The sequence below is a fragment of the Schistocerca piceifrons genome, chromosome 2, assembly GCF_021461385.2.
Source record: "Schistocerca piceifrons isolate TAMUIC-IGC-003096 chromosome 2, iqSchPice1.1, whole genome shotgun sequence".
Classification (NCBI taxonomy): Eukaryota; Metazoa; Arthropoda; class Insecta; order Orthoptera; family Acrididae; genus Schistocerca; species Schistocerca piceifrons.
The window spans coordinates 1037296419-1037322891 of record NC_060139.1 but is presented as its reverse complement, the minus strand read 5'-3'; the positions used below and the strand labels follow the sequence as shown (position 1 = coordinate 1037322891).

At 43.7% G+C, this 26473-nt stretch overlaps 1 protein-coding gene across 1 annotated transcript in view; it reads left to right on the top strand.

The window, feature by feature from the left end:
• LOC124777986 (facilitated trehalose transporter Tret1-like) overlaps nucleotides 1–7119 on the top strand; it is a 33111-nt gene extending 25992 nt beyond the window's left edge. Inside the window, exons 3-8 of the mRNA XM_047253553.1 lie at nucleotides 248–373; nucleotides 2666–2789; nucleotides 2884–3192; nucleotides 5104–5345; nucleotides 5465–5768; nucleotides 6742–7119. Of these exons, the coding sequence (XP_047109509.1) occupies nucleotides 248–373; nucleotides 2666–2789; nucleotides 2884–3192; nucleotides 5104–5345; nucleotides 5465–5768; nucleotides 6742–7019 (1383 nt within the window). The 3' untranslated portion in view covers nucleotides 7020–7119. The remainder of the gene's footprint in view (nucleotides 1–247; nucleotides 374–2665; nucleotides 2790–2883; nucleotides 3193–5103; nucleotides 5346–5464; nucleotides 5769–6741) is intronic.
• The last annotated feature ends 19354 nt before the right edge of the window (nucleotides 7120–26473 follow it).

Genomic DNA, 26473 nt, shown 5'->3' with positions numbered 1-26473 from the left:
CGTCAACGAGAGCTGATGCCACAGCTATTATTATCACGATCATGAATCGATTATCAAAGTAATAACCAAACCTATATATTATAATCTTCCGTAATCACTACATTGGCCATTACATTTTGACTTACATCGCTATTGTTAACGTGAAAGTTTCTTCAGATGAATTTCTTTTCATAGGAGCCGGCCATATTACTTAGTAAATTCTGTTACGTTATCAAATAGTAAAAACACATGCGTTTTCTGTTTTCAGGTGCTGGCATCTGTGTCCGTGTCCATAGGATCTCTCGTCGTTGGATTTTCTTCCGCCTACACATCACCAGCACTTGCATCCATGAAAGCCGACACCAACAGCACGATCACCGTTGATAAACAACAGGTAAGATTTCCAGCAAAGAGTCTAATTTATCGTTTATCGCACTTACAATCAAGATTGAGTCGAAACTAAGTTTGTTGCGATATTTCGCTGGATCGTAAGAACCGTGTCTTTTTATGTGAAACCCACCACTGCACGTACTTCCTGGTGATAAGATATGGTGTTCTGGGAAGTACGGCAACTGAAAGAATAGCAGGATCTGTAACGAAGACACCTACTAAAATGAATTTCACTTTGCAGCTAGGTGTACGCACTGGGTATATTCTACAAAAGTCAGAAAAGTTACAAGAAACTTACAGCTGGAATCCGACCTAAGGAAGTAAGGCGCTACGGAAAAATATTGCAGTTGATACAACCAGAGATGAAAATTTCGCTTTTGTGAACGAAGTTGCAATAGTTATGTCCCATAATGCGGCTTTCTTGTTTAATCAAATGCGTCCTCACAGATATCAGTCCAAGAGACACTCCACTGGACACATTGTTAGTACACTGTTATGGACTGGTATTCAGATAATTCCTACGCTCTGACTAATGTAAACAAGTTTCCTGCATTTATGAAAATTAAGGGCAATCACAAGAAGGAAATGAAGGGCTCCTCATTAAAGGCAGAAGTATCCTGCGGGATTTTCCAGGAGCACCTTCACCTTCAGACCAGTTGCGTTCCGCTGTCGCCGTAAAAACAACGTGGTGCGGCCCCGCCGTGCCTGTATTAGCATTGCAACGCGATAGGTGGTGAACGACCGTGGCCCAGAAAACCTCATCTCCGCCTGGTGGAACGCGGCAAAGGCGTTGCCTGGATAGACGAACAGGCGACCCGCCCTTTTCAATGCAAGGCGGTCGCTCGCAAGGCTGTTTTCTTCGAACAGACGGAATGGTGAGAAAGCCTTCGCCTTGCTGGTTCTGATGGGATAAATGCGCTTCCAGTTGGTGTGCAGGGCGTAATCGAGCGACCGCGCAGTGGTTAAATCTGACTTCAACTGTACTCAAATGTTGGTTTGGACGGTACAGTGCTTTACGGGGCAATTGGGCGTGGTATGCCCTTGTCTCCCTCCGACTTTTGTACCGATTTATCCAACCAGTTGTGGGGGGAACTACAGTTTAGCATAGAACCAAAACTCAGCGTTTTCCACAATTGCCAAACATTCGCAGAGATGAAAAGTGACAAAGATCCTATGACTCACCGGAGATCGATCTCCAGACCTTCGTATCCATAGTCTGGCACGTAATTACTGACAAGGGAAAAATACACGCTGCCGGTCACCAATTTTGCTCATCTTTCACACGATTGTAGTACATACCTGGACGTAAAAGGTGCTGCTCTGGTACAATGCGCTCCTCAAGCTTTTTCGAGAAATCGAAATTCCAACTTTTAGGAACCAGTTTAACACAATACACAGCGGCAGCTTTCGAGTAGTAGTCAGCACTACCGGCTAAGGCGACGAACGAAGTCTGCTAGTACTGAATTTTTTCTTTCTAATATGCCGAACACTTCTACACCAGTATGAACTGTTGTCTTACCACTATCAGCTACTTCTATGGAAATGAAGCGCTGTGCAACACATCGAGTACGAAAGCAGGCAATACTGGTTCACTTCACTAATACGGGACACAGCTTTTACCCTACTGAGACTTTCAAAAAGTGTACATAACTCGAAGCAGGTGTAGCCCAGTATGAGGTCAGTCCAATACGCGCATGTATGTACCGATAAATAAACGTTGGTTTCATCGCGATATCTTTTTTACCTTGCTATGAATGTTACCAAAATTATTACCATTACTATTATTGTTCTTTTCTTGCGGAACATCAGTACTATTGTAGCGATAGGTTTGGTTTAATATGAGAAAAAAAAGAGCTGCATGTGTTACATCTGAGTAGGTAAAGCAGTCATCAACCGTTCGATTCGTCAGAACAGTGGTTTACTACGTGGTCCCGCTGTAGGTGTATGGCCTTCCTGCCACCTACCTTTAAACTGACCTATCCAACCATTTATTGGAGGACCTACAGTTTAACGTGGATTCAAACCACGGCACAACTCGGCAATTTCGACAATACTGCCGGAGGAGAAAGAAATGTCAATAGCATAAAAGTTCTCAGACTCAATGGGGCTGTAACAGCAGACGTTTGGCTTTGTGGTATTTAAGCACAGAGGCGCGCCCATTTAAATTACACGATACAATCGTACGAAAGATAAGCAAAATTGGCTGACCCACTGGGCTACATAGAGAATACACACAGTATTAGACTGCGACGTCCACCAACTGTCGACTGACCAGCGCGTTTGTGTCGGTGTGCAGGAATCCTGGATAGGCAGCCTGATGCCGCTGGCGGCCTTGCTGGGAGGCATCGCAGGCGGCCCTCTGATCGAAGCCATCGGCAGAAAGACGACGATCCTGGCCACGGCCATTCCGTTCATCATCTGTAAGTATCTGCTGCCTGCCGCTAGTTACGATGCGCCGCGCTGTCCCCCTCCGGCCCGTGTCTAACTCCCGCCTCTCGCCCGTGTGCCGTGCAGCGTTCCTGCTGATCGGGCTGGCCGTGAACGTGCCCATGATCCTGGTGGGCCGCTCCATCGCCGGCTTTTGCGTGGGCATCGCCTCGCTCTGCCTGCCCGTGTACATGGGCGAGACGGTGCAGGCCGAAGTGCGCGGCATGCTCGGCCTCATCTCGACCACGTTCGGCAACCTGGGCATCCTGCTGTGCTACGCCATCGGCAACTGCCTCAACTGGTGGGAGCTGGCGCTCTTCGGCGCCTGCCTGCCCGTGCCCTTCCTCGTCTGCACGTGCTTCGTGCCGGAGACGCCGAGATGGTACATCTCCAAGAGTGAGTATCCTCAGCACTGCACTCCCTAACATTCCTCATAAAAAAAACTTCAACTGTTTCGTAGGTTCCAGAGACTTTTTCAAAAAAAGTCTGTTTACCAGTTTCTCCTGCATTTCATTGCCAAACGAAAAGAGCTCTCCCAAGATATACTGATTTCTTCGTCTCTCCGACCTCACTTCTCCAAAAATCCAACATTTCATAAGCAGACCTCACGAATTGGCTCTCTGACTTTCTTCATACTTACACACGCTGTCACACAACGAACCGTCAACATTCACGTTTATGACAGAAACGATCATTCGAACCCAAAACAGTCCAGTAGACATGGGCTACCTAGATAACAGAACGCACCACGTCATTCTCAATGGAGAGAAGTCTTCCGAAGTAAGAGTGATTTCAGGTGTGCCGCAGGGGAGTGTCGTAGGATCGTTGCTATTCACAATATACATAAATGACCTTGTGGGTAACATCGGAAGTTCACTGAGGCTTTTTGCGGACGGTGCTGTAGTATATCGAGAGGTTGTAACAATGGAAAATTGTACTGAAATGCAGGAGGATCTGCAACGTATCGACGCATGGTCCAGGGAATGGCAATTGAATCACAATGTAGACAAGTGTAATGTGCTGCGAATACACAGAAAGAAAGTTCCTTTACATTTAGCTACAATATAGCAGGTCAGCAACTGGAAGCAGTTAATTCCATAAATTATCTGGGAGTAGGCATTAGGAGTGATTTAAAATGGAATGACCGCATAAAATTAATCGTCTATAAAGCAGATGCCAAACTGATATTCATTGGAATAATCCTAAGGAAAAGCAATCCGAAAACAAAGGAAGTAGGTTACAGTACACTTGTTGGCCCACTGCTTGAATACTGCTCTCCAGTGTGGGGTCCGTACCAGATAGGGTTGATAGAGGAGATGGAGAAGATTCAACGGAGAGCAGCGCGCTTCGTTACAGGATCATCTAGTAATCGCGAAAGCCTTACGGAGATGATAGATAAACTCCAGAAAGCAAATGAAATTTACTTTCTACGTACAAAGCTACCGGAGAACATAGGTCTCCTGTTCCAAAATAATGAGGAAATGAACCTGAATAAATTCTGAAATTTTGTCGGTGTTCTGGTTCACTCAGCACGAGTGACACCAATTGTGACGCGTTATAGTAATCTGTAGGTTCAGTTCATAGTCATAAATCATGATAAAGTCTAACTAAAACGTTCGCATTCCAACTTTTTTACTTTTATCTGAATTCTAAATTTGCAATCAAATTAAAATGTTAACAAACAAATGTTTAATCACAATCACTGACTCCATATAACATGGGAGGGATAGGCTACATTGTCTCACTGCCTTCTAAACCACCGCCTCCTTTGCATGTCCGTCGACCATACAGCTGCAGTCTGGTTTCTGCAAACGTTGTAGATAATACTTCGCTCCCGAAATGTGTGCGCGCAGCACCACAGTTACGTATGTCTTACCAAAACCCTGAACTATACACTCAGGTCGATGGGAAAGTAAGATGTTGCAGTTACGAAATAGGTTTCAAGGGAGAAAAAAATGTCAGAGGCGGAACACACAGCAAAAATTTGACTAAGTGTCACAGGAGAGAGCAGAGGTTGCATAATACAATAAAACTACCCAAAATCATTGATATACAAACGAGGAAAAAGAAACAGTACAGAGATTCATCGAGCAGAGAAGATCTCTTTACACAACGCCACACACTAGAATGGTTTTACTAGAATAAAGTCGACACTAATTCCGATTTTACAGACGCATTGGTCTATATCTCTCCACAGTGCTTCTGTTCTCCAGACTGTGTTGTTACAATGAGACTGTCACCGATATTGCGAACAAATTTGTACGGAGATGCACCAATCTGACGTCGCCCTTTACCTTTCTGTTGCAGACAAAAACAAGAGAGCGCACAAGGCGCTGCAGTGGCTGAGAGGCAAGGACGCAGACGTGACGGCAGAGCTGCACGAGATCGAGAAGAACCACCTGGACTCGATCAAGAACGCCCCCGCGTCTGCCCTCGACCTCTTCAACAGGAACAACATCAAGCCCATCATGGTCAGCATAGGCCTCATGTTCTTCCAGCAGCTTAGCGGTATCAACGCGGTCATCTTCTACACCGTCGACATCTTCAGGGTAAATATTGCCTCCAGTTCGCCAACTGTTCTCTTACTGTGCCGAAGTGAAGACTCCCTACCGATAATCGCACATTGCGTCTGATGTCTAAGTTGGAAACCAATTCTTCCTTCTCGCAGGATGCTGGCAGCACGATCGACGGAAACCTCAGCACCATCATCGTGGGCATCGTCAACCTCGGCTCCACATTCATCGCGACTGCGCTGATCGACCGCCTCGGCCGCAAGGTGTTGCTGTACATCTCTGCCATCTCGATGAATCTATCCCTCCTCGCTCTGGGAGCGTTCTTCTTCCTCCAAGACACGGGATACGACGTGAAAGACTACGGCTGGCTGCCGCTGGCCAGTTTCGTCATCTTCGTCATCGGGTTCTCGCTAGGATTCGGGCCCATCCCGTGGCTCATGATGGGGGAGATCCTACCAGGTAAGCTGATGCATCAACATTTTTGTCGTAGTAGTATCATTAACATAGTATCAGAAGCACTACTGCAAATGGGCTGGAGACAATCAGGAGAGAAGAAAGAGTGTGCCAGTCGTGTGGGGGAGGGGTGGGGGAAACAAATTCCGTAATTTGGAAAAAGTCAAGGTTGAATCCACTAATGCCGAAGCCGAATTCCGCAACTTGCCCTTCAGCTTTGAGAGCCAGACGAGGCCTCTGCAATTTAGAGAACAACAAATATGTGCGAGAGTTTTCAGTCGCGTTTTAACTCTTTGCTTCAATCGGCTCACCCTAGCATCATTTCTGCAGCATGAGAAGATTAAAAAATTGACACTCAAAATCTCTAGTTTAGCAAGTATCATTCAAGAAAGTACTTTTATCTGAAGCTCCTTTTTTTCTTTGAACACAATTTTGGTCTACCTTCTTCCACGTACGGTATTTAATATAACTATTTGCCTTTTTTTTAACTTTCGCAATAAAAATGTAACGGCACTCTTTGGCTAATACTGTCACACTCCTACAATATGGTGTACTGATGTGTTTCGGGGAGTGGCCAAGAGAAAAGTACACATGTGCTTCTTACTGCGAATTTCTTGTACTGGCGGTAAGAGCAGTTATGCGCAAGTTGCGGAGGTCGAATGTAGAGCATGTACAAGTTATGGAGTCCGTATGACTCAGATGTAGGGGAGGCAGCACGAAATTTATGAAATCCTTCCTGTCATCTGGCTTTAGGTTACTGTCTCAAGATGAAATGACAACTGGTATTAAGAGACGATATTCATTACTTTTGTTTCACTGGCGTGGCACTGTATGACACCAGTTTAGAACAGTTCACACGCAGTAATAAAGCCACAGAAGACGCTGAGATTTATTTCATAAGTAACCACGCCAGTAATCTATGCTCTGATTCCAATACTCTAGTGCCTGACTGAAAGCGCCATTTTCTCTCTTTCCACAGCCAAGATTAGAGGACCGGCAGCGTCCATCGCCACGGCTTTCAACTGGGCGTGCACCTTCATCGTCACCAAGACTTTCAGCGATCTCAAGGAAGCAGTAGGTCCGTACGGAGCGTTCTGGATTTTCGCGACCATCTGCTTCTTCTCGCTGATTTTCGTGAAATTCTGCGTTCCCGAGACGCAGGGCAAGAGCCTCGAGGACATCGAGAGGAAGTTCAACGGACCCGTCAGGCGAATGAGCTCGATCGCCAACCTGAAGCCTATGCCGATGGCCGTCTGACGAAATTGTAAGGCTCTGTATATGATGTTCTCCGAGCCGTCGCGAGCCGACGACTGCTGGCCGCGCGAGACCGGCGTGGAATAAAGGAACTGAAATCAAACCTCCGTTGACTTTGGTGAATCTCGGGTTAAGAAAACCCCCCCAAGAGTATTTATGATCAATGTCATCGCCATCTACTCACTTCATGTTGGTCATCGAACATAGATCTTCCATCACGAGCTACGTCGACGTCATCACCATAGGTCTGGCGCAGCAAGAGGGCGCCCATTAGCCCTTGCACCGCGCCAGTGCATTGTAAATATATGTATTACGGGGCCACAAAATACTGAAGCCAAATGAGAATCAAACCAAATATGCAATCAGTCTTTGACTTGTAGAACTAATGTTTTGATATTTTTGTACAAATAATTCACCAAGAAATCAAATTTATTTTTTATTTTACTGTTTCGTATTGTGCCACGCAGTCTGGAAAGACAAACTTATACATACTCTCTTTAAAAGTAGTAAAATCGCCATCTTGCAAGCAGAGTGCACAGGACGGGATGAAACTCTAGCGCACCTGTTTCGTTCTAGATCTTCAAAAATTTAACTGCTTGAGTTTATGGAATTCAGATCAAATTAAAACAACATCAAATTCAGAATTTAGGTAATCGCCCCTAACAATCAGACCAAGTATTCTTTTACAGAACGAAATTACTGAATACAATTTCATAAGTGTCCGTGATGCTGCTTTGTAAACAAACGGATCAGAATTTTGTGTAAGCCCAAGGGCAAAATCGAAGGCTTGTGTGTATCATGATACGAAAAGTATTAATTCCAAATGTACACAGTGTAATGTTACACATTTGTACCTGCAAAGCTAACAGAAAAATGGACAGACAGCATTGTCAATGGAAGGTTTTTGTAAAATTACCATGGCATTTCTGTTACCTAAAATAAAATGTTAAATATTTATTAGACAACATCACACTATAGTCATTGAAATGTAAATATTGTACAGAGTAACTATAAATTCTTGAGATATTATTGGGAGTTGAAGATGAAGTTCAAGTTTTCAGTGCATTTAGTTCCTCTAAATTGTTGTGGTAGTAATTTACTCCACAGCGTGCTAGTACATTCCACTCTATGATATATGCAACATTCTGTTGCGCATTATTTCGTGAAGGCAGCAATATTATGGAGTTATGGTATGACCTGTAACTTCCATGGTATAATCTTTGACTTCCAATGTAAAAGATACACATTGTATCACAGTCTTTTTTAATTATTGATACTACCATGTGATATTTTAGTTGTAAGCATTCCAGTAGGACCTACTGCGATTGAGATCATTAAAGATATTTTTTTACAAAAGCGTTTCCTTTTACAAACTGTCCCCGAGTCCTCTTGCCTACAGTACTAAACAAAAACTCGATATTTCACTATAAATTTTATTCGTTATTCTGCTGCAAATTCTCGACAATTAACTGAATTAAACATAGTGTAACGAGGCTACACACACACACACGCACACACGCGCACACGCACACACGCACACACGCACACACGCACACACGCACACACGCACACACGCACACACGCACACACGCACACACGCACACACGCACACACGCACACACGCACACAGGTGTACCCAGGAGGAAAACAGCATCATCATACCACCACCACCACCGGAAAAATAATCTTCACAAAATGAATTCTCGTCTTGTCGCACCACACAGACAAGCATCAGTTCAGTATCAGTTTGAAGAAAGGTGGACCACATTGCAGATACTGGCTAGTAGCAAATGTACCCAAACTATTTGTCGTGAAATCTCTAAGCCATTCAAAGCAAGTTCAAAAGCTAACGTTTTCTGTTATGACCTTCCCTTCCAACGTTACACAGTAAAACATTCGAGAAAATAACAGCAATGATTGGTGGTAATAGAGATTCATCGAATGAATAACGAAAAGACGAGTTCAGTTTGCTGAGAAAAAGTTGTGTTCTGAGAGTTATTGGCTTTAAGATAACAAATGATAAACAAAATCTGAAAATGTGCGGTGCATAGAAAGTTATGCCGAGACATTAAAAAGAAAAGTCACAACAAAATTCGAACAGTGAAGATAAGGTCAGGGTCATTCCATAAAAAGTGAAGACTGTTACGTGTGTAACACCTGCTGTTCATTTGTTTAGTGACAAGTCGACACAGCTCGCATCGTCAAACCTTCGCTGTATATTGTTCATATTCAGGTCTTTTATTTTTATTTTCATGTTAATACTTCAATGTCAACTGTACAAATGTTACGTTCGAATCCACAGAATAATCCATTAGTGAAATTTTGCCGCGTAAGCCGTGAAAGGAAACTGTATTTTGTCCTCAGTAGTAGTTAGGATTACTTACTTTAGACACATACAATTTTACATTGAACTGCGTAAGGATGCACGCCACGAAGAATACGTTATAAAAATTATACACCACTTCACTGTATCATATTTCATATAATGTACGAAAAAATTAAATATATTTAAACATAATGACAACGAAATCCACCTAAAACGTACAGAGAAAATAAAACATTAACTTGCAAAAAATGAGGTCAGTCGACCATAGAAAAGGCAAACATTCTGCAGTGAGAGACATTTAACATGTTCACTACCGCACGCAAAGTTATGCAAATTTCCCGCCAGGCCACAAGCGTCAGATGTGAGTAGTACAGGGCACTTTACACGCTGTTTGTCGGCACAGGCCTTGTTCGCGACGACCGTCGGCACATCAGTCTGCAGTATTCAATTCGCATTTACACCTTCCAACCACAATGCAGCTTTCGCACAGCCCTGAATCAGTAGTTTGAGAACGCAGAGTATTTTCTGGACATGGCCAAATTAAGTAAATTAGCTAATAAGATACCTATTCCGTCTAGAGCTGTTATTTCGGAAGCTATAAAAGAGAAAGATCAGTACGGAGAAAAGGGACAAACGGCTTATGAAACGTGCAACGCTTTTTAACGTCACCGCTCTTTAAATGAATTGAAGTTACATTAAGTAAGTGAGAGATCAAAGTATTAACTTCCTGTAAATTCTGAATTGAACTAACTAGCAATGAAGGCTACGTTAAAGAAGACTGACTTTAGTGTTAACGCTTTTACGTAAATTATTAAATAATTTCTGTAGCAACTTTAGGTTTTTTAAAGCGCACATTTAGCTTGGGACGTGCCGCTATGTGCATCTCGAGATGCAGCGCCGCTCTTGCACATCTCGAGATGCAAAGGTGAACCCCACGTTGCTCATAATCGCGACGCGATTGACGTACTTAATCTTACTTTCAGTGGTGTCAGAGGACCTAAAGTGATAACAGGATTTCCTGCCACAAACAAAGGTGTGTGTGGAGGGGGGGGGGGAATCACCTTTGCATCTCGGCGCATGTCGTTTATTTCATGCGTCAACTTCGCTTTGCAATTTCTCGGGATGTTATTAATGTATTGCGATGCAACCAAGGCCACTCTTTTTTTGATTTTTCATGTTATTGACTGCATAAGAAATAATCTGGGGCGTCCATTAAAAGGAACGTAAATATGTGTTGGAACATATATTTGCTTACATTTTACAAGGTCTTATAGGTTTTACTTTTATGAGTCTCCGCCTTTCACAGATACTGGTGAAAGTCTTTTTCAGTATCTGCTGTTCTAGAGATATATTTAAGCTCATCCAGAAAGCAGAAACGAAGTGTTGAATGCAGATTGCAGATTTAGAAAGATTGGAGACTTAAGACATGAGAAATGTTGAAAGAATTTTTTGAAGTGTAATGTAACCAAAAGAAATATTTGTTCCATGACAAGGAACAACGTCACCAGCTTGATATACACGTCCAAGAGAACTACGTAGATGATTTAAACTGTAGTATCTACCAAACATTATTTGAGAACCATTTGCGTCACTCTTCCTCACAAGGTTATCGTTGCAGTACAGTATTTGTAAGGAGAGTTCAAATTACAACACAAAGAACAGAATCGGACGCCCAACTGGGAGAAGTAAGAAATGTAAGATCCTTTTTCACATCAGTGAACACAAAAATCACATAATATGTAGCTACTTCAGTAGTACAATGCATATCGATGCACGCTCCTCCAACGCCCCTTTGCACGCCCCTATAGACAGCGACATTGCGCGAGCCGCTGTCATGCTTTTGGGGCACTAGGGGGAGGGAGGGGTGGGGGAGGGCTATGCTTACCCAAACAGCCAGACACACGAGAGCAGCTGACGTTATTGCAGATGCAATAGCTTACTTACTAACCATCATTCATCATAGCAAAACTACTGGCATGTGAACACAGCCACAGTAACAGCTAGTTCGACTACAGAGGTACAAAACTCTGTCGAAAGTTGATGGCTCCCATACAGTGAATATACTACAAATGTATGCAATAAAAAGGAAAAGGAAGGAAGATTCAGATTAACATCTCATCAACATCGAAGTGTGAAAGGGGGAACACAAATTCATTCAATAGCAGATTACTATAACTAAGCGCACTGGACAAAAATTACGCACCTCGAAGTGACATCACGCTAACACCAGGCAACACACCCTCTAGCCTTGATATTGGCTTCAGTGTGGAGAGGGAGCGAGTTCACAAGTTTCGTCACATAGTCCACATCCACTTACAGCTAAACTGCGACGATGTTGAATAATAGCATTTTGTCTGCTGTTCCAAATAGCCCCAGACATTTTCTGTGAGGGTTAAAACCATCGCGTGACTTAGCAGGCCAGCCAGTGTGCTCCAGTGCCTATTGCACCCTCTGCACACTGCACGTTAAACACAATCGATACAGTCAACACCTTGCACAATTTTGAAAAGAGGCAAAATCTGTGATTCTTTGCACTCCACTAAACGCCTTCCAACAGCTGATGTCCAGTTTGTATGTTTGGCACAATAAAGACGTGCAGCCTTTCGCGGCACTATCAGCAATCGCTTTTGCCAGGTAGCAGACTCAGTTTTTGCACAGAAACTGTTTAAGACACACCGCCATTCAGTGACAGCAGCAGTTCTTGTCAGCTTCGATTTCAACTGCCACTGACAAGGCGTGACCCTTGTCTCAGGGCCCCTCAGTTAGGACCTTTTTGCGACCACTGTTCTTACGTCGTGTTACATAGCTGCAAGTAGCACGCAGTTCCTTGTAGACACTTTGGACACTCCACATTGATATAACAAATAGTCATTCGTGGAGGAGTCATGGGACATTCAAACAGTATAGCTCCTTTCTGCTCTTCAGACACGTCAACTCAAGTTACTGCGCTGAATATACACAACTGACAAGCACATATACTTTACTGCCACGACAATGTCCGCGATGAAAGCTCATGGGCGCACAGTGCCAGTTGTACAATATCTATGGCACTATTACTACTATTACCACTGCTGCTGCTAGTAGTAGTAACAGTACGCCGAACAGGGACGGGACAACAATGAGGTAAGTAAAATTTAAAATATTGTCAAGAAAATTTCGTTGGCTACCACCACTAGGCACAAAAGATAATTCGTAAAATTATACCCAACAGAAACAAACGCTCTGAACTGAGACATAAGCATTACGACTGAAATCAGTCGTGAAAACAAGAGAACAACAGTGATGAGCCAAAACATTATGACCACCTGCTTAACAGCTTGTTTGTCCATCTTTGTAACGAAATACATTACTCTCTGCGTATCCGGGATCTGACAGTTTCTTGGTAGGTTTGTGGAGGTATGTCGCATTACACGTCTACGCACAGGTCGTGGAATTCGCGTAAATAACGGACCACTGATTTGCGTATGCGGTGATGGCGTGGCCCACATGGGTTCCATAGGATTTACATCAGGGGAATTTGGTCGTCGAGACATCAATGTGAGTTCCCTAGAATGCTCCTCAAACCACTGCATTACCGTTCTGGCTCCGACACACGGACAATTATAGTGCTGAAAGATGACATTAGCGTCAGGGAAGACATCAAGCAAGAAGGGATTCTGGTGGTTCACAGCTGTCAGCCTGTCTTCGGTGACTACCGCAGGTCCCATGCAAGCGCAGGAAAATGTCTCCCATAGCATAATATTGCTCCATCAACCTGCATCCGTGGCGCACTGCACGTTTCGAGCAGTCGTTCACATCGATGATGGCGTTTGCGGAGAAGACCATCGACACTAACTAAACTGAACTCCGCCCGAACAGGTCATGAAGGTCAAACGGTACCGACCGGCCGCCGTGTAATCCTCAGACAACAGGCGTCACTGGATACGGATATGGAGGGGCATGTGGTCAGTGTAGCAAAAATGTGACTCAATCGAAGAGCCAACACGTTTCCACCGATCGATGGACGAATCCTGATGGTCCTGTACCCACCGCAATCGTAATTGACAATGTCGAACACGTAGGTATGGTCCGCTATGGAGCTCCATGTTCAACAATATACGACGAACGGTGTGATCCGAAACACTTGTGCGTGCACCAGCATTGTGTTCTTTCGGCAGAGGTGCCACGGATCACCATCTATCCTACTTTAGAGAGCGAACAAGCCTTCGAACCCCACATTCTGTGAAGAGTCGTGGACGTCCAACCATTTTGCGCCAAGTGGTAGTTTCGCTGTCCTACCTCTTTCCATAGATGCTCACGACAGTAGCATGTAAACATTCGACCAACTTCGCTGTTTTTGAGCTCGTATCACAGGCTCTGCGCAACAATAATTTGCCCTTTGGCAAAGCCGCTTATCTCAACGGATTTCTCTATTTGCAGTCCTTCTCTTCGGCATGATCTCCCGTCCGTGTCTGCTGCGCTTTCATACTTTCGTTACCGTGCCCATAACACCTTCAGGCGGGATCCAACGTCGCTGTGGGCAATGGTCATTATGCTTTGGCTCATCAGTGTAGTGCCTTGAATAACTTCCAGCACATTACGACATGCATGCACTTCGTAGGGGAAAAATGATGTTTGCGGTCTACACTGAGGTGGCAAAAGTCATGGGATAGCGATATGCGCATGTGCAGATGGCGGCAGTTTCGCGTGCACAAATTATAAAAAGATACGCCATTGGTGTAGCAGTCATTTGTACACAGGTGTTTCATGTGAAAAGGTTTTCGAAATTGGTTCAAACGGCTCTAAGCACTAACATCTGAGGTCATCAGTCCTCTAGACTTACAACTACTTAAACCTAACTAACCTAAGGACATCACACAATTCCATGCCCGAGGTAGGATTCAAACTTGCGACCGTGGCAGCAGCGCGGTTCCGGACTGAAGCGCCTAGAACCGCTCGACCACAGAAAAGGTTTTCGACGAGATTATGGCCCCACGACGGGAATTAACAGACTTCTAACGCGGAATGGTACTTGGAGTTAGGCGCATGAGGTATTCCATTTCTGAAATCGTTAGGGGATTCAGTATTCCGAGAACTACAGTGTCAAGACTGTACCGAGAATACCAAATTTCAACCATTACAGACAACGTAGTGGCCTATGCCTTCACTTAAGGACGTATCCCATGACTTGACACCTCAGTGTGTATGGGTGACATACTGTAACGGTGCATCAGTTTTTTCCTTGGTGCATCTGGACCTGGGTTTGACCTGAGATGCGTCGAGAGTTAAACACCACCTCTACGAACCACTGCTACTCGCCAGGGGAGCACGTATCTAACAATGGGCAGTAATTCCTTATGTCATGGTGTATGGTCTGATCTAGGGTGCGTCTTATATACATCTACAGTCTACATGAAGGATCTGCAATCCATCTAGAAGTCAAACAGTATACAGATGTATCACTGGCGATACATTACCGCCTTTTTAAAGAAAATGAATGAAAAGCGGTATGAGCAATCAAAGCAGCGCGCAGCTTATTACGACCGTATCAACCAAAAACCAGACCCGATGGGAACACGCGCATGCATCTCTGCTCTGCAACACAAAGATCTGGAAGACTGTGGCACCTCAAGATAAGTGACACCTCAAGATAATTACGGAAAACAAGGAAGTTAAGGTGGGGTTTACCGTCCCGCTAACGCCGAAGTCATAATAGACGAAATTAAAGTTCGTCAAATGGGGGAAAGAACATCGATCGTGGCCTTTCAAAGGAATCATCCCGGACTGGCCTTAAGTGGTTGATGATTTGACCTGTCAACCACCGGACGAAACCAGTGGTGGACCTCTGCGACACCTCGCTCGGTGGGTCTTTGGATACTGAGACGTTTTTAAATACTTAAGGTAAAAAGCCAAGAGAGAACTTTTGCGGGACGTTATGTAAATGATCACTAACACTGAACTGTTAATTAAAACATTGTGAGCACTATAGTATACTAGTTGATCTCATGGCGACGAAAACAGAATAGCCCGACTCATTCGTGTGCTAAGACTTTCCTCCATATATGACGTCATATCCGCATATTACAGAGTGTGCAGTTACTAGCCTACTGGAGCTTAAAACATGTATACGGCTAAATTATTGATGATGTTTAAATCGAAGCGGCGCGTCGTATTGCGACAGGCTCGTCCTTTTATACCTAGACGAGCTGGCCAGTGTTAATCTGCAGTTGTTTGCGGATGACGCTGTGGTGTACGGGAAGGTGTTGTTGAGAGACTCTAGGAGGATACAAGATGACGTAGACAAAATGTCTAGTTGGTGTGACGGATGGCAGCTACGTCTAAATGCAGTAGTGTTCGGATATAGATTTGTAGTATCCTGCTTGACACAGTAACGTCGTTTAAATCTGTGGGCTTAAGGAAGGGAACAAGCATGTAGGGCCGGTAGGAGCGAATGCGAATGGTCGACTTCAGCTTACTGGGGGATATTTAGGAAAGTGTAGCTCATCTATGAAGGAACCCAAATACAGAACGCCAGTGCGACTCATTCTCAACAGGTCCGATTGAAGGAACACATCGAAGCTCTTCAGAGGCGGGTTGCTACACTATGTCATCAAAAGTATCCGAACATACCAAATGTGTCACCGCCAGACACCACACTTGCTAGGTGGTAGCCTTTAAATCGGCCGCGGTCCGGTAGTATACGTCGGACCCGCGTGTCGCCACTATCAGTGATTGCAGACCGAGCGCCGCCACACGGCAGGTCTAGAGAGACTTCCTAGCACTCGCCCCAGTTGTACAGCCGACTTTGCTAGCGATGGTTCACTGACAAAATACGCTCTCATTTGCCGAGACGATAGTTAGCATAGCCTTCAGCTACGTCATTTGCTACGACCTAGCAAGGCGCCATTATCAATTGCTATTTATCTTGTGATGCATGTACCGTCAGACCGATGTTCACCAATTATGGATTAAAGTTAAGTATTCCAGAAGCTACGTACTATTTTTGCTACTATAAAGACCTTGTCCTGTTCCAGACCTCACGCCATCCTGCGTGAGCTTAAACGCGTGCCTTTCGGCTACCTGTCATAGTGGATTGGCTGTCTTGCCAGTCCACAACACCAAAAACACAAGTTTCTCGTATTAGTTGCATTGTGGTGCCACCTACTGCCAGGTACTCCATATCAGCGACCTCAGTAATCATTAAACATCGTGAGAGAGCAGAATGGGGCGCTCCGCGGAACTCACGGGCTTCGAACGTGGTCAGGTGATTGTGTGTCACTTGCGTCATATGTCTGTACACCAGATTTCCACACTAGTAAACATCTCTAGGTCCACTGTTTCCGTGCAAAGGTGAAGGGACACGTACAGCACAAATGCGTACAGGCCGACCTCGTCTGTTGACTGACAGAGACCGTCGACAGTTGACGAGGGTCGTAACGTGTAATAGGCAAACATCTATCCACACCATCACACAGGAATTCCAAACTGAATCAGGATCCACTGCAAGTACTACGACACTTAGGGGGGAGGTGAGAAAACTTGGATTTCATGGTCGAGCGGCTGCTCATAAGCCACACATATCTCTGGTAAATGCTAAACGACGCCTCGCTTGGTGTAAGGAGGGTAAACATTGGACGATTGATCAGTCGAAAAACGTTGTGTGTAGGGACGAATCACGGTACGCAATGTGGCGATCCGATGGCACTGTGTGGGTATGGCGAATGCCCAGTGAACGTCATCTGCCAGCGTGTGTAGTGCCAACAGTAAAATTCGGGGTCTGTGGTGTTCTGGTGTGGTCGTGTTTTTTATCGAGGGGGACTTCAAATCAAATGGTTCAAATGGCTCCAAGCACTATGGGACTTAACATCTGAGCTCATCAGTCCCTTAGACTACTTAAACCTAACTAACCTAAAGACATCACACACATCCATGCCCGAGGTAGGACTAGAACCTGATACCGTAGCAGCAGCGCGGTTCCGGACTGAAGCTCCTAGAACCGCTCGGCCACAGCAGCCGGCGGAGGGGGCTTCCACCCCTTGTTGTTTTGCGTAGCACTATCACAGCACAGCCCTACATTGATGTTTTAAGCACCTTCTTGCTTCCCACTGTTGAAGAGTAATTTGGGGATGCCTATTGCATCTTTTTAACACGATCGAGCACCTGTTCCTAATGCACGGCCTGTGGCAGAATGGTTACGCGCCAATAACATCCAGTGGTCTAGGGATGCCGGCACGGTAGCTCAGCGTGTTCGGTCAGAGAGCCGGTTGGCATCTGTAATAAAAGACTGAGTGGAAGTATCAACAAACGAACCTGACCGAAAGTCATGTGACGTCCGCAAGGACCAAAAGGGGGGGGGGGAGGGTAGCGTCTTTGATTCATAATCAAAACGTCTTCGAATCCCGCCGCTGCTTAAATTTTGATTAATAATCAGCATTGGCGGCCGACTACTTCCGGCAAAAGAAGTCACCCTCATTCTGTCAGCGGCCTTGCCGAAGAGGGCGGAGGATCGGGGAAAAGGTTCAGGACACGCACTTGTCCTAGCGGTGGGAAACTGGCCCTAAAGGCGGAAGAACCAGGAATGATCAACGGCATGAGGGTGCAGAAGGCAATGGAAACCACTGTATTAAAGGCACGTAACGTGTATCCACAGAACATGTGGCCTGTAATTGCAAAGTGTCATGATCATCTCTCCATTGGCAAAAGATTCTGGAATAGTCCCCCATTCGGATCTCCGGGAGGGGACTGACAAGGGGAAGGTGGCCATGAGATAAAAATTGAATAATCAACGAAAGTGTAACGTTCTACCAATCGGGGTGTGAAGATAAAATGGGAACAAAAAAAAAGAAAAAAAATTAATTACAAATGGATCGATGCCCTAGACGCTGGAATCTAATTTCGATGCTGGTCTATTTCTAGGGAATCCGCTATTCTTGGAATTGTGGAATCTGTACATATCACTAAGTACAGTCATTATGGATAAACTGTTTTTTAATCTAATTCCAGTTATTCTAAGAAAATATTAGTACTGTTGATATTATTGCAATTAGAAGATGAAATTTTGAGTGTGTGGTTGGTAATTTCAAGTAATTCATGCAATTCTTTGGGTTATTTCGTTAATTGGTATTGGCAGCACTTGTCTGACGATCTCACAGTCATCCTTGTATATGTGCTTGAGAGAGAAGCAACATAACCTTGTCTGTGTGTTATTTACAGTGTTATAGACAATAGGATATTGATAAGTTGCAAGATGGTCAAGAAAAAAGGACCGGTTTGGAACTTTTTTCAATTTAAAAGTTGCAAGATGGTCAAGAAAAAAGGACCGGTTTGGAACTTTTTTCAATTTAAAAGAGAAAGGCGTGTCCTGTAAATATTGTTTTAAGGAATGTAAACAGGCACCTTCCGACAAAATGAAAAGCATATCCGAAAATGCTTCAGGTGCCCCAGGAATTTGAAAAAGTGTTAGAGTTAGGTACAGTGTTTGAGAAATCTATTCAAAGGAAAAGCCCTTATAAACCCTTGTTGGATGAAGTCAGGAACAGGATGGACAAAGCTCACCAGGATCATTTAAATCAGGTTCCTCTACTGAGCTGCTTCCACAACCTGTTTCGGCCTCAACTCCACAGAGAATCTTGTCCTATGTTGACCTTAAGGGTACCAAAAGCAATGTAAGTAGAAATATTCAAAATACTAAACATTAGGTAGGCTAGGGTAGAGGCTCTAAAAAACGAGGCCGCTATTATCACTACTATTACCCATCCAAAGGCTTTTTTGAGTTTACAACAAAACGTGAAGTTTACTTTAAATAGATAATAATTAACCATATTTTTATCCGAGATCCTGACAAATGACGATGACATCGAGAAATTTTTACCTTCATTTCCAGACAGCTGTAACTTTTTAGTCTTATTTTTGGGATGGTGTAAAGGCAAGATTTTTAGCGAACTGTATGATTTTAGTTGTGTATTTTTTTAGTTTTAGCTTGACACACTTATTCAGTCTTATAGCTCCCCCCCCCCCCCCCCCCAAGACAAAGCCTCACCAAAGCAACATTCGTCAGTGGATCTGTCTTGTCCATGGCAGGACATTCACTTTTGATAGATTTTTTTCAAAAGCATTAAACCTTGCTTCCAGTTACTTTCACGATATGGGCTATCCTCTACTTATATGCATAGTAAACAGAAATGCAAGTTCATATAAACAAGCAACTAAAGAAGGCAAGAAATCTTCATCTGCAGTTTGATAGCCGAAGCAATCTCAAAAATGAATTCTTTACTAACTTCATAGTTTCATAGTCTGAACCACTTTTCGTCGAGTCTGCAATGATAAAAACAGCAGCCACAATGTCTAGTATCTTGCTCACATTATCACAAATGTTTCGCAGAAGTATGGACCAGAAAAGTTACTGATAGCGACAGATGACAATGCTGCAAACATGAAAAATGCATTGAATCTGGTAAACGATAAGTTCCCTCACACTGTTGCATTTGGGTGCCGATCTTGCCTACTAAACTTGTGCTCAGATATTTTAGGCTGTTAAACAATCGAAACTTTCATGACAAACGCAGTAGAGGTTGTCAAAACAATAAAACACAATCACATTTTAGACCAGTGTTCAATGAAACAGCAGCTGAAAAAAATTCAAAGACATTATTTAGCTGAAGTTTCCAGGAAAGACAAGATGGTGGAGCCATATTTTTTTTGTCTTAAAAGTTTGCAGTCAAACGAAGTTGTCTTACAAACCTTAGTTGTAAATGAAAAACCACTGTCATACCTGCAGTCAGAAATAAAGAAAAGAGTTCTTGATGATCATATTTTCAGGATGAGAGCTGAGAAAATGATAGAGCTCATGAACCCAATCGTTCATTTGATTACAGCTTTAGATTTAAATGAGCTTCAAGGCCAAAAAAGAGTGACAATGTTCAAGAAGTTGGAAGGAGGTCTCATCGAAGCTAATCATCTTGATCCAGCACAACAAGATAATAACCTGAAGCCTACCGAGAGGCTTGATGCAATAAGTTTTGTTTGTCGCACAGCAAAGAACACTGGGCTACAAACAAGGATTTTGGTCCAAATATTTTACGTGGGAAGGAGTGGGTCTTCTCCCTCAGGAACATAAAAATCTTCGTGTAAAAACTTTATTGTGGTGCTGAGGTTTAGGAGGAACTTCTGAATTGGCAGAAATTGTCATAAAACTTCTGGGTGCACCAGTTGGTTGGTTGGTTGGTTGTTTTGGGGAAGGAGACCAGACAGCGAGGTCATCGGTCTCATCGGATTAGGGAAGGACGGGGAAGGAAGTCGGCCGTGCCCTTTGAAAGGAACCATCCCGGCATTTGCCTGGAGCGATTTAGGGAAATCATGGAAAACCTAAATCAGGATGGCCGGACGCGGGATTGAACCGTCGTCCTCCCGAATGCGAGTCCAGTGTCTAACCACTGCGCCACCTCGCTCGGTCGTGCACCAGTTACATTTGTTTCTACAGAGTATTCCTTCAGCACTTTTGAATGTATCCACAGTAAAAAAGAAAGACTCTCATCAGAGACAGCTGAAAAACTAACCTATCTCTCCTATAACTGCAAGTTGATGAATGGAGCAGGAACACGACCTAAGCCTGTTGATCCCAAGGAAAAATCCATACAGTACAGTCCAAGGAAAGATAAAATGGAAAGGGACTCGGTAGCCTAATCAGGGAGGAATCACATTCAGGAGAATCTGAGGAAGAATCGGAACATCATGATTCTTCTTCAACTTACGAAGATCAGCAAACTGGTTGAGAAGAACTTTTTAATTTTTCTACAGTAGCGTACTATAAATAAAAATACAACCTACGGGTGTGCCAGACCTCACCGACCGTGAAGAATGAGCTGCCATTCCCCGAGAAACCTTTCGGCACATGAGTGAGAGTATACCTGCGAGAGTGGAAGCTGTCATCAAGGCAAAGGGTGGGCCAACACCATACTGAATTCCAGCATTATCGATGGAGGTCGCTACGAACTAGTAAGTGATTTTCAGTCATGTGTCCGAATACTTTTGATCACGTAGTGTAAGTGCCCTGTCACGTACATCACAGCATGTGACAGTACAGTACTTGCGTGTTGTAGCGGCCGTCTCCAGTGAGGAGCGAGTTACTATTTGAGAGCACTTTAATACTTCGTAGCTGATCGTTTAAATATACACATGCACTCCATACGACAAAGTTAACGCCTTTATGGATACCTTTCCACTGGTATACTGATTTACTGCCTGGTCTCAGATGAAGCGTTCGCGATATATGCTGGGCAAGGCAACTAGTGTGACGTTACAAGGTCGTTGCGGGATCCGTATTTCCCGTGCGCCCCATTCACACAGAATCAGCATATCCTTCAGCCATTGGGTGGCTGGCTACCGCTTCCGGAATCCACGCACTCGTGGCGATGTGCGGCGCGCTAAACAAATTACGCGACGTTCTGCTCCATACATTTAATCGAAAATATTTACTGCCGGACCAGGATTACTTTTCTGAACTGCTAACTTGTAGGTCGAAGTACGATTCGTCGTCCTCAATTCTACTTGCGATACAGGGTTAAAATTACTACTACTCCGAAGTCAGTAATTATATGTCCAACAGCTAACTGCTCTCAGGAAGATTCAGAGATTAGGTCACTGGACTGGAAACTGTACAGCACATAAACAGTTCATACACAGCCACCAACTAGCTACAAGATACTACCGCCGATAAATCACTACAACAAAACAGGAATACAGTTAGAAATTAATAGGGGAAAAGTCAAATAAAATTCCACACTCATAGTTCCATGGAAACAAATTTAATTTCTTGACTTCTATTATATCTCGCTGAGTCACAAAAGTACGACAGTCCAGTTAGCTACTTGCCTCCACAACCGATGTAGTTTGAGGCCTACTGAGCGCGTGCACCACACACTCCCTAAACGTCAACTCTCACCTACATAAACGAAAAACCCGTTGAGCACTCCAGATGCACGCTCGAGAAACGCTTGTCAGTTGGGTGGTCACATAATTCGCTTGAATCGTCCACAATGTTCTTCAAACCAATCATGAACAATTCTGGTCCAGTGACATGGCGCATTGTCATTCATAGAAATTCCATCGTGGACTGGAAGAAATACTTCATGGATCACCAAATCTTCGAAAACAGAGATCAGTAATACTTTTTAATCAACACCTCCACTCAAGAGACCCAGCTCAGACACCCAGGTTGACTGCCGATCAACCTCCCGATTTACAGAGCTCCAAAAACGCTTCACGAAATTATTTTAACATTCAGGCCTTCCAGGCAATCAGATTTAGTAGCTGCATGCAGGCAATTTCATTGGTAATTTCCCTTTCGCACTGCAAAACGTAGTATCCTCCCAGGCTTTTCAAAAACAGACTTCAAGAGGTGCTGGGAAACACTTCTCCCAAATAGAAAATCACTCGTAGCCTCTTATGTCTCTCTCACCACTCATTTAAGGGGATTTAGGAAAGACCAAGGTATCATCTTCAGACTGTTGAAAGGACTCTTTCCTGGAGAATGGAAACTGGCTCTGGTACACACAGCTGCCACACCATTAGCACAGAGGCGCGGGCAGGAAATATGTTACACCAGGTTCACAGAATCTAACATTATGGCAACAGCAGTGTTACATCTTACTATGAAACCAGCACCTGGTTTTAGCCTGGCCTACGCTAAATGGATGATAATCAACCGACTTAGGCTGGGGTCTTCAGATGTAAATCAAGTGTAGCCACCTAGAGCTACTTACTCTCACGGATGACATCTGCTGAAGTTCGTTGGCCCGAAAATCAGGACAACATTAGCACCATACCCATAAGCCGACCAAGCGAGGTGGCGCAGTGGTTAGCACCCGCGTCCGGCCATCCTGATTTAGGTTTTCCTTGATTTCTCTAAATCGCTCCAGGCAAATGCCGGGATGGTTCCTTTGAAAGGGCACGGCCGGCTTCCTTCCCTGTCCTTCCCTAATCCGATGAGACCGATGACTTCGCAGTTTGGTCTCTTCCCCCAAACAACCCAACCCATTAGCCAGTCCTGGAGATCTTCGAGAAACAACAGTTATTCCTGAGCAAGAAAAATAAGCCAGTGTACCCGTGAACGATACATCCCTGCAACTAAGCCAAATAATTGTTGGAGATATGGAGTGCAATTCTGTTTAACAGACACAAATACATGGCAAGTACAACCCAAAAGAGTCAAATATGGTCCCAGTAGGAAATAGTTTTTACTCGTTCACTTCAAGAAGTGCAGAAACTGTCTGGAAAAGAGATGTCAATGGCACTAATTTTCCAACAGAGAATCTGAAAGTAATTGTCAATTCATGTGCTGTTCTCATTAACATAATGCGAGGATACAAGCACATAAGAAAACGAAACTTTGTAGTTTTACTGGTGCACATCTGCAGCAGCTCTTGCGTCATCTTTTGACACTTCACATGGCTCACTTCAAAAAATGGTTCAAATGGCTCTGAGGACTATGGGACTTAACATCTGAGGTCATCAGTCCCCTAGAACTCAGAACTACTTAAACCTAACTAACCTAAGGACATCACACACATCCATGCCCTAGGCAGGATTCGAACCTGCGACCGCAGTGGTCTCGTGGTTCCAGACTGAAGCGCCTAGAACCGCACGGCCACACCGGCCGGCCATGGCTCAGTTCTGTCATTGCTTCAGAACACATGAGAAAAATGCCAAGTTGAAATGTGGTTAAGATTACACACTGTGCAGCCACCACATGGTTGGCTGTATGCTACAGTTGAAAGGTCACAGGAAGGCACAACTGCACTCTCTTAAATAATAGAATTTCTAAAGCGCTGTAGTGTTTAAATCCACACTCGAGTTTTTAACAGCTTTACTGAAGAAGAGAACAAAAGCAATTTGTTTTGTATAGATAACCAAACTGGTACAGTACACTAAATACAGATGTGCATGTTGCAAAGTCAGTGGGAACTGCACAATCAAAATACTTACACACCTAACGAATGTAGAATTTTTGTTTTAAAAAATTACCTAGATACAAAAAATCCACACACTAACCCTCATATTCTCAGCGTTTATTGTTGCAATTTGAAAAACTTTCTACGAATTAACTTAGGTTCTAATTTCACTTCGGTCACCCACTCCTGATATATATAATTCTACATCATTCAGAGTTTGCCCTTTAATCTTTATTTTAACTTATCTTCTTTAAGGGTGGCTGGGAAGTTGCACAACAGGAGACCACTTTAAATTCTGTAAAGTGTTTTCACGTCTTACTTTCACTTACTATAAAGCTACAGTTTGTGCTTCAAATTAAGTGCACTCTTTCATCAAAATATAATACTACATATAACTCTACAGCAACTACATGTCTTTTTAAAATGGCACACTTGTTCAAAATTTCAGAGCTCTTGTGTCTATTGTGACTAAAGTATGCCGAGAGAGAGAGAGAGAGAGAGAGAGAGAGAGAGAGAGAGAGAGAGAGAAGTGACATACTGTTCAGCATCTACTGCAATTCATGTAACACCAGAAAGATGGTAATTCTCTGGAGCAAGTCAAAACTTTATCAAGAACCAAATATATGACAGCAGAGTGTGACTAAAGAAGGAAAAACACGAAACCATTTGTGGAATGTGATGCATTTCAGAATTATTAAAAATTTTATTTACGTTTTTGTTAGCAGAGCAGGTAGGCTTTGAAATTATAGAAGTTTCAAAACACTGTCAAAGCAAGAACACACAGGTAGCTTCAGTTTAAGTACACATCTATCGTTACTGTCATCATTCTACAGTTTCAACTTCCTAGATACTGTTAATGTGCATCTTCCACTCCTTTCTGTCTATATATAACCAGTCACAGAGATCATACATCACCCTTCCTCTAGCAGAGAGGTCATCCTTGATTGTGTCCATCCAGCACATTCTCGATATTCCTAACGGCGTGCTCCTTGTACCACTCTTTCCAAATTTATTCTGGGGTGTTCTTGTAGGCTCCAACATCACCTGGCAGTACCACCGTAGTCTGGATGTGGTGATTCGGTCAAAGAGGTATGTCTTGATTCCTGCTTTCCTCCTCACCACCTCATTCTCTCACTTACCCATCTTAGTCTTCTGTATAGCAGATCTGTGGGATTTCATTTTAGATAAATCTCTATAGCCCTCTCTTTGTAAGTGTGCATGCTTTAATACCATAGAACGATATTCATATGAAGCAGCTGTTGATAATCACCTACTTTGCTTCTTCTAGAATCACATCACCCCACAATTAAGTTCTCATCTGTTGGTAGAATTCAGAACACTTTTTGGGCTCTATGGGTTGTCTCCTGTCTAATCAAATTATCCCCAGATATTTACACTTCCGAAACAGTCTGCACACTCCAACTGGTGGTCTCCTAGTTCCACACTTGCAGATACCCATTTCTGTTAACTGCCATCTTAACTATCTTGATCTTGCTACTGTGGGTGCTGTATTCCTGGAACTGGGAATTCCATACACTAAGTCTTGTCTGAACTTCTCCTTCTGTTTCATCATGCGTTTAGAAAAAAAGGCAACTGCATTAAGTTCACCAACACTTTCTTTATGTTCTTTATTAAATCATCTGTATCAGTCATGAATAGCAGTGGGGACAGTGTACGGCCTTCCTAACTCCACTCATAATCTGAACCCATGAAGGTTGTCCCTATCCAACTTACACATACGTAGTACACTCCTTTCACAGAATGGCGATTTTCATTACCAGTATAGACGTAGAATTTCCTTAGGAAAATGAATATATCATCTGTCTTGCAACACCAACACACACCTTTTTTACACCTAGGAATACAATTAACACATTTTCCCAGTATATTTCTTAGATCCACTGAGATCTGTTACTTGTGAAGCCATACTGCTCCTTTTCCAGCTGCAGTTCTGTGCTCATTATCAACCTTCACTCTATGTTCTTCTCTAGAATTTTCAATCCACGTGACAATAGGATTATTTCTCTATAATTGGTTGGCTTGTGTCTGCTGCTTTCTTGAACAGTGAATTTAACACCCCTGCTTCAGTCAGCAGGCATCTTGCTTTCTTTCCATACCACAATGAATGTTCTGTGCAGCCAGTGTAGGTCTTTGATGCCTCCTGCCTTTCATCATTTCTGCATTCACATCATCTGCACTTGGAC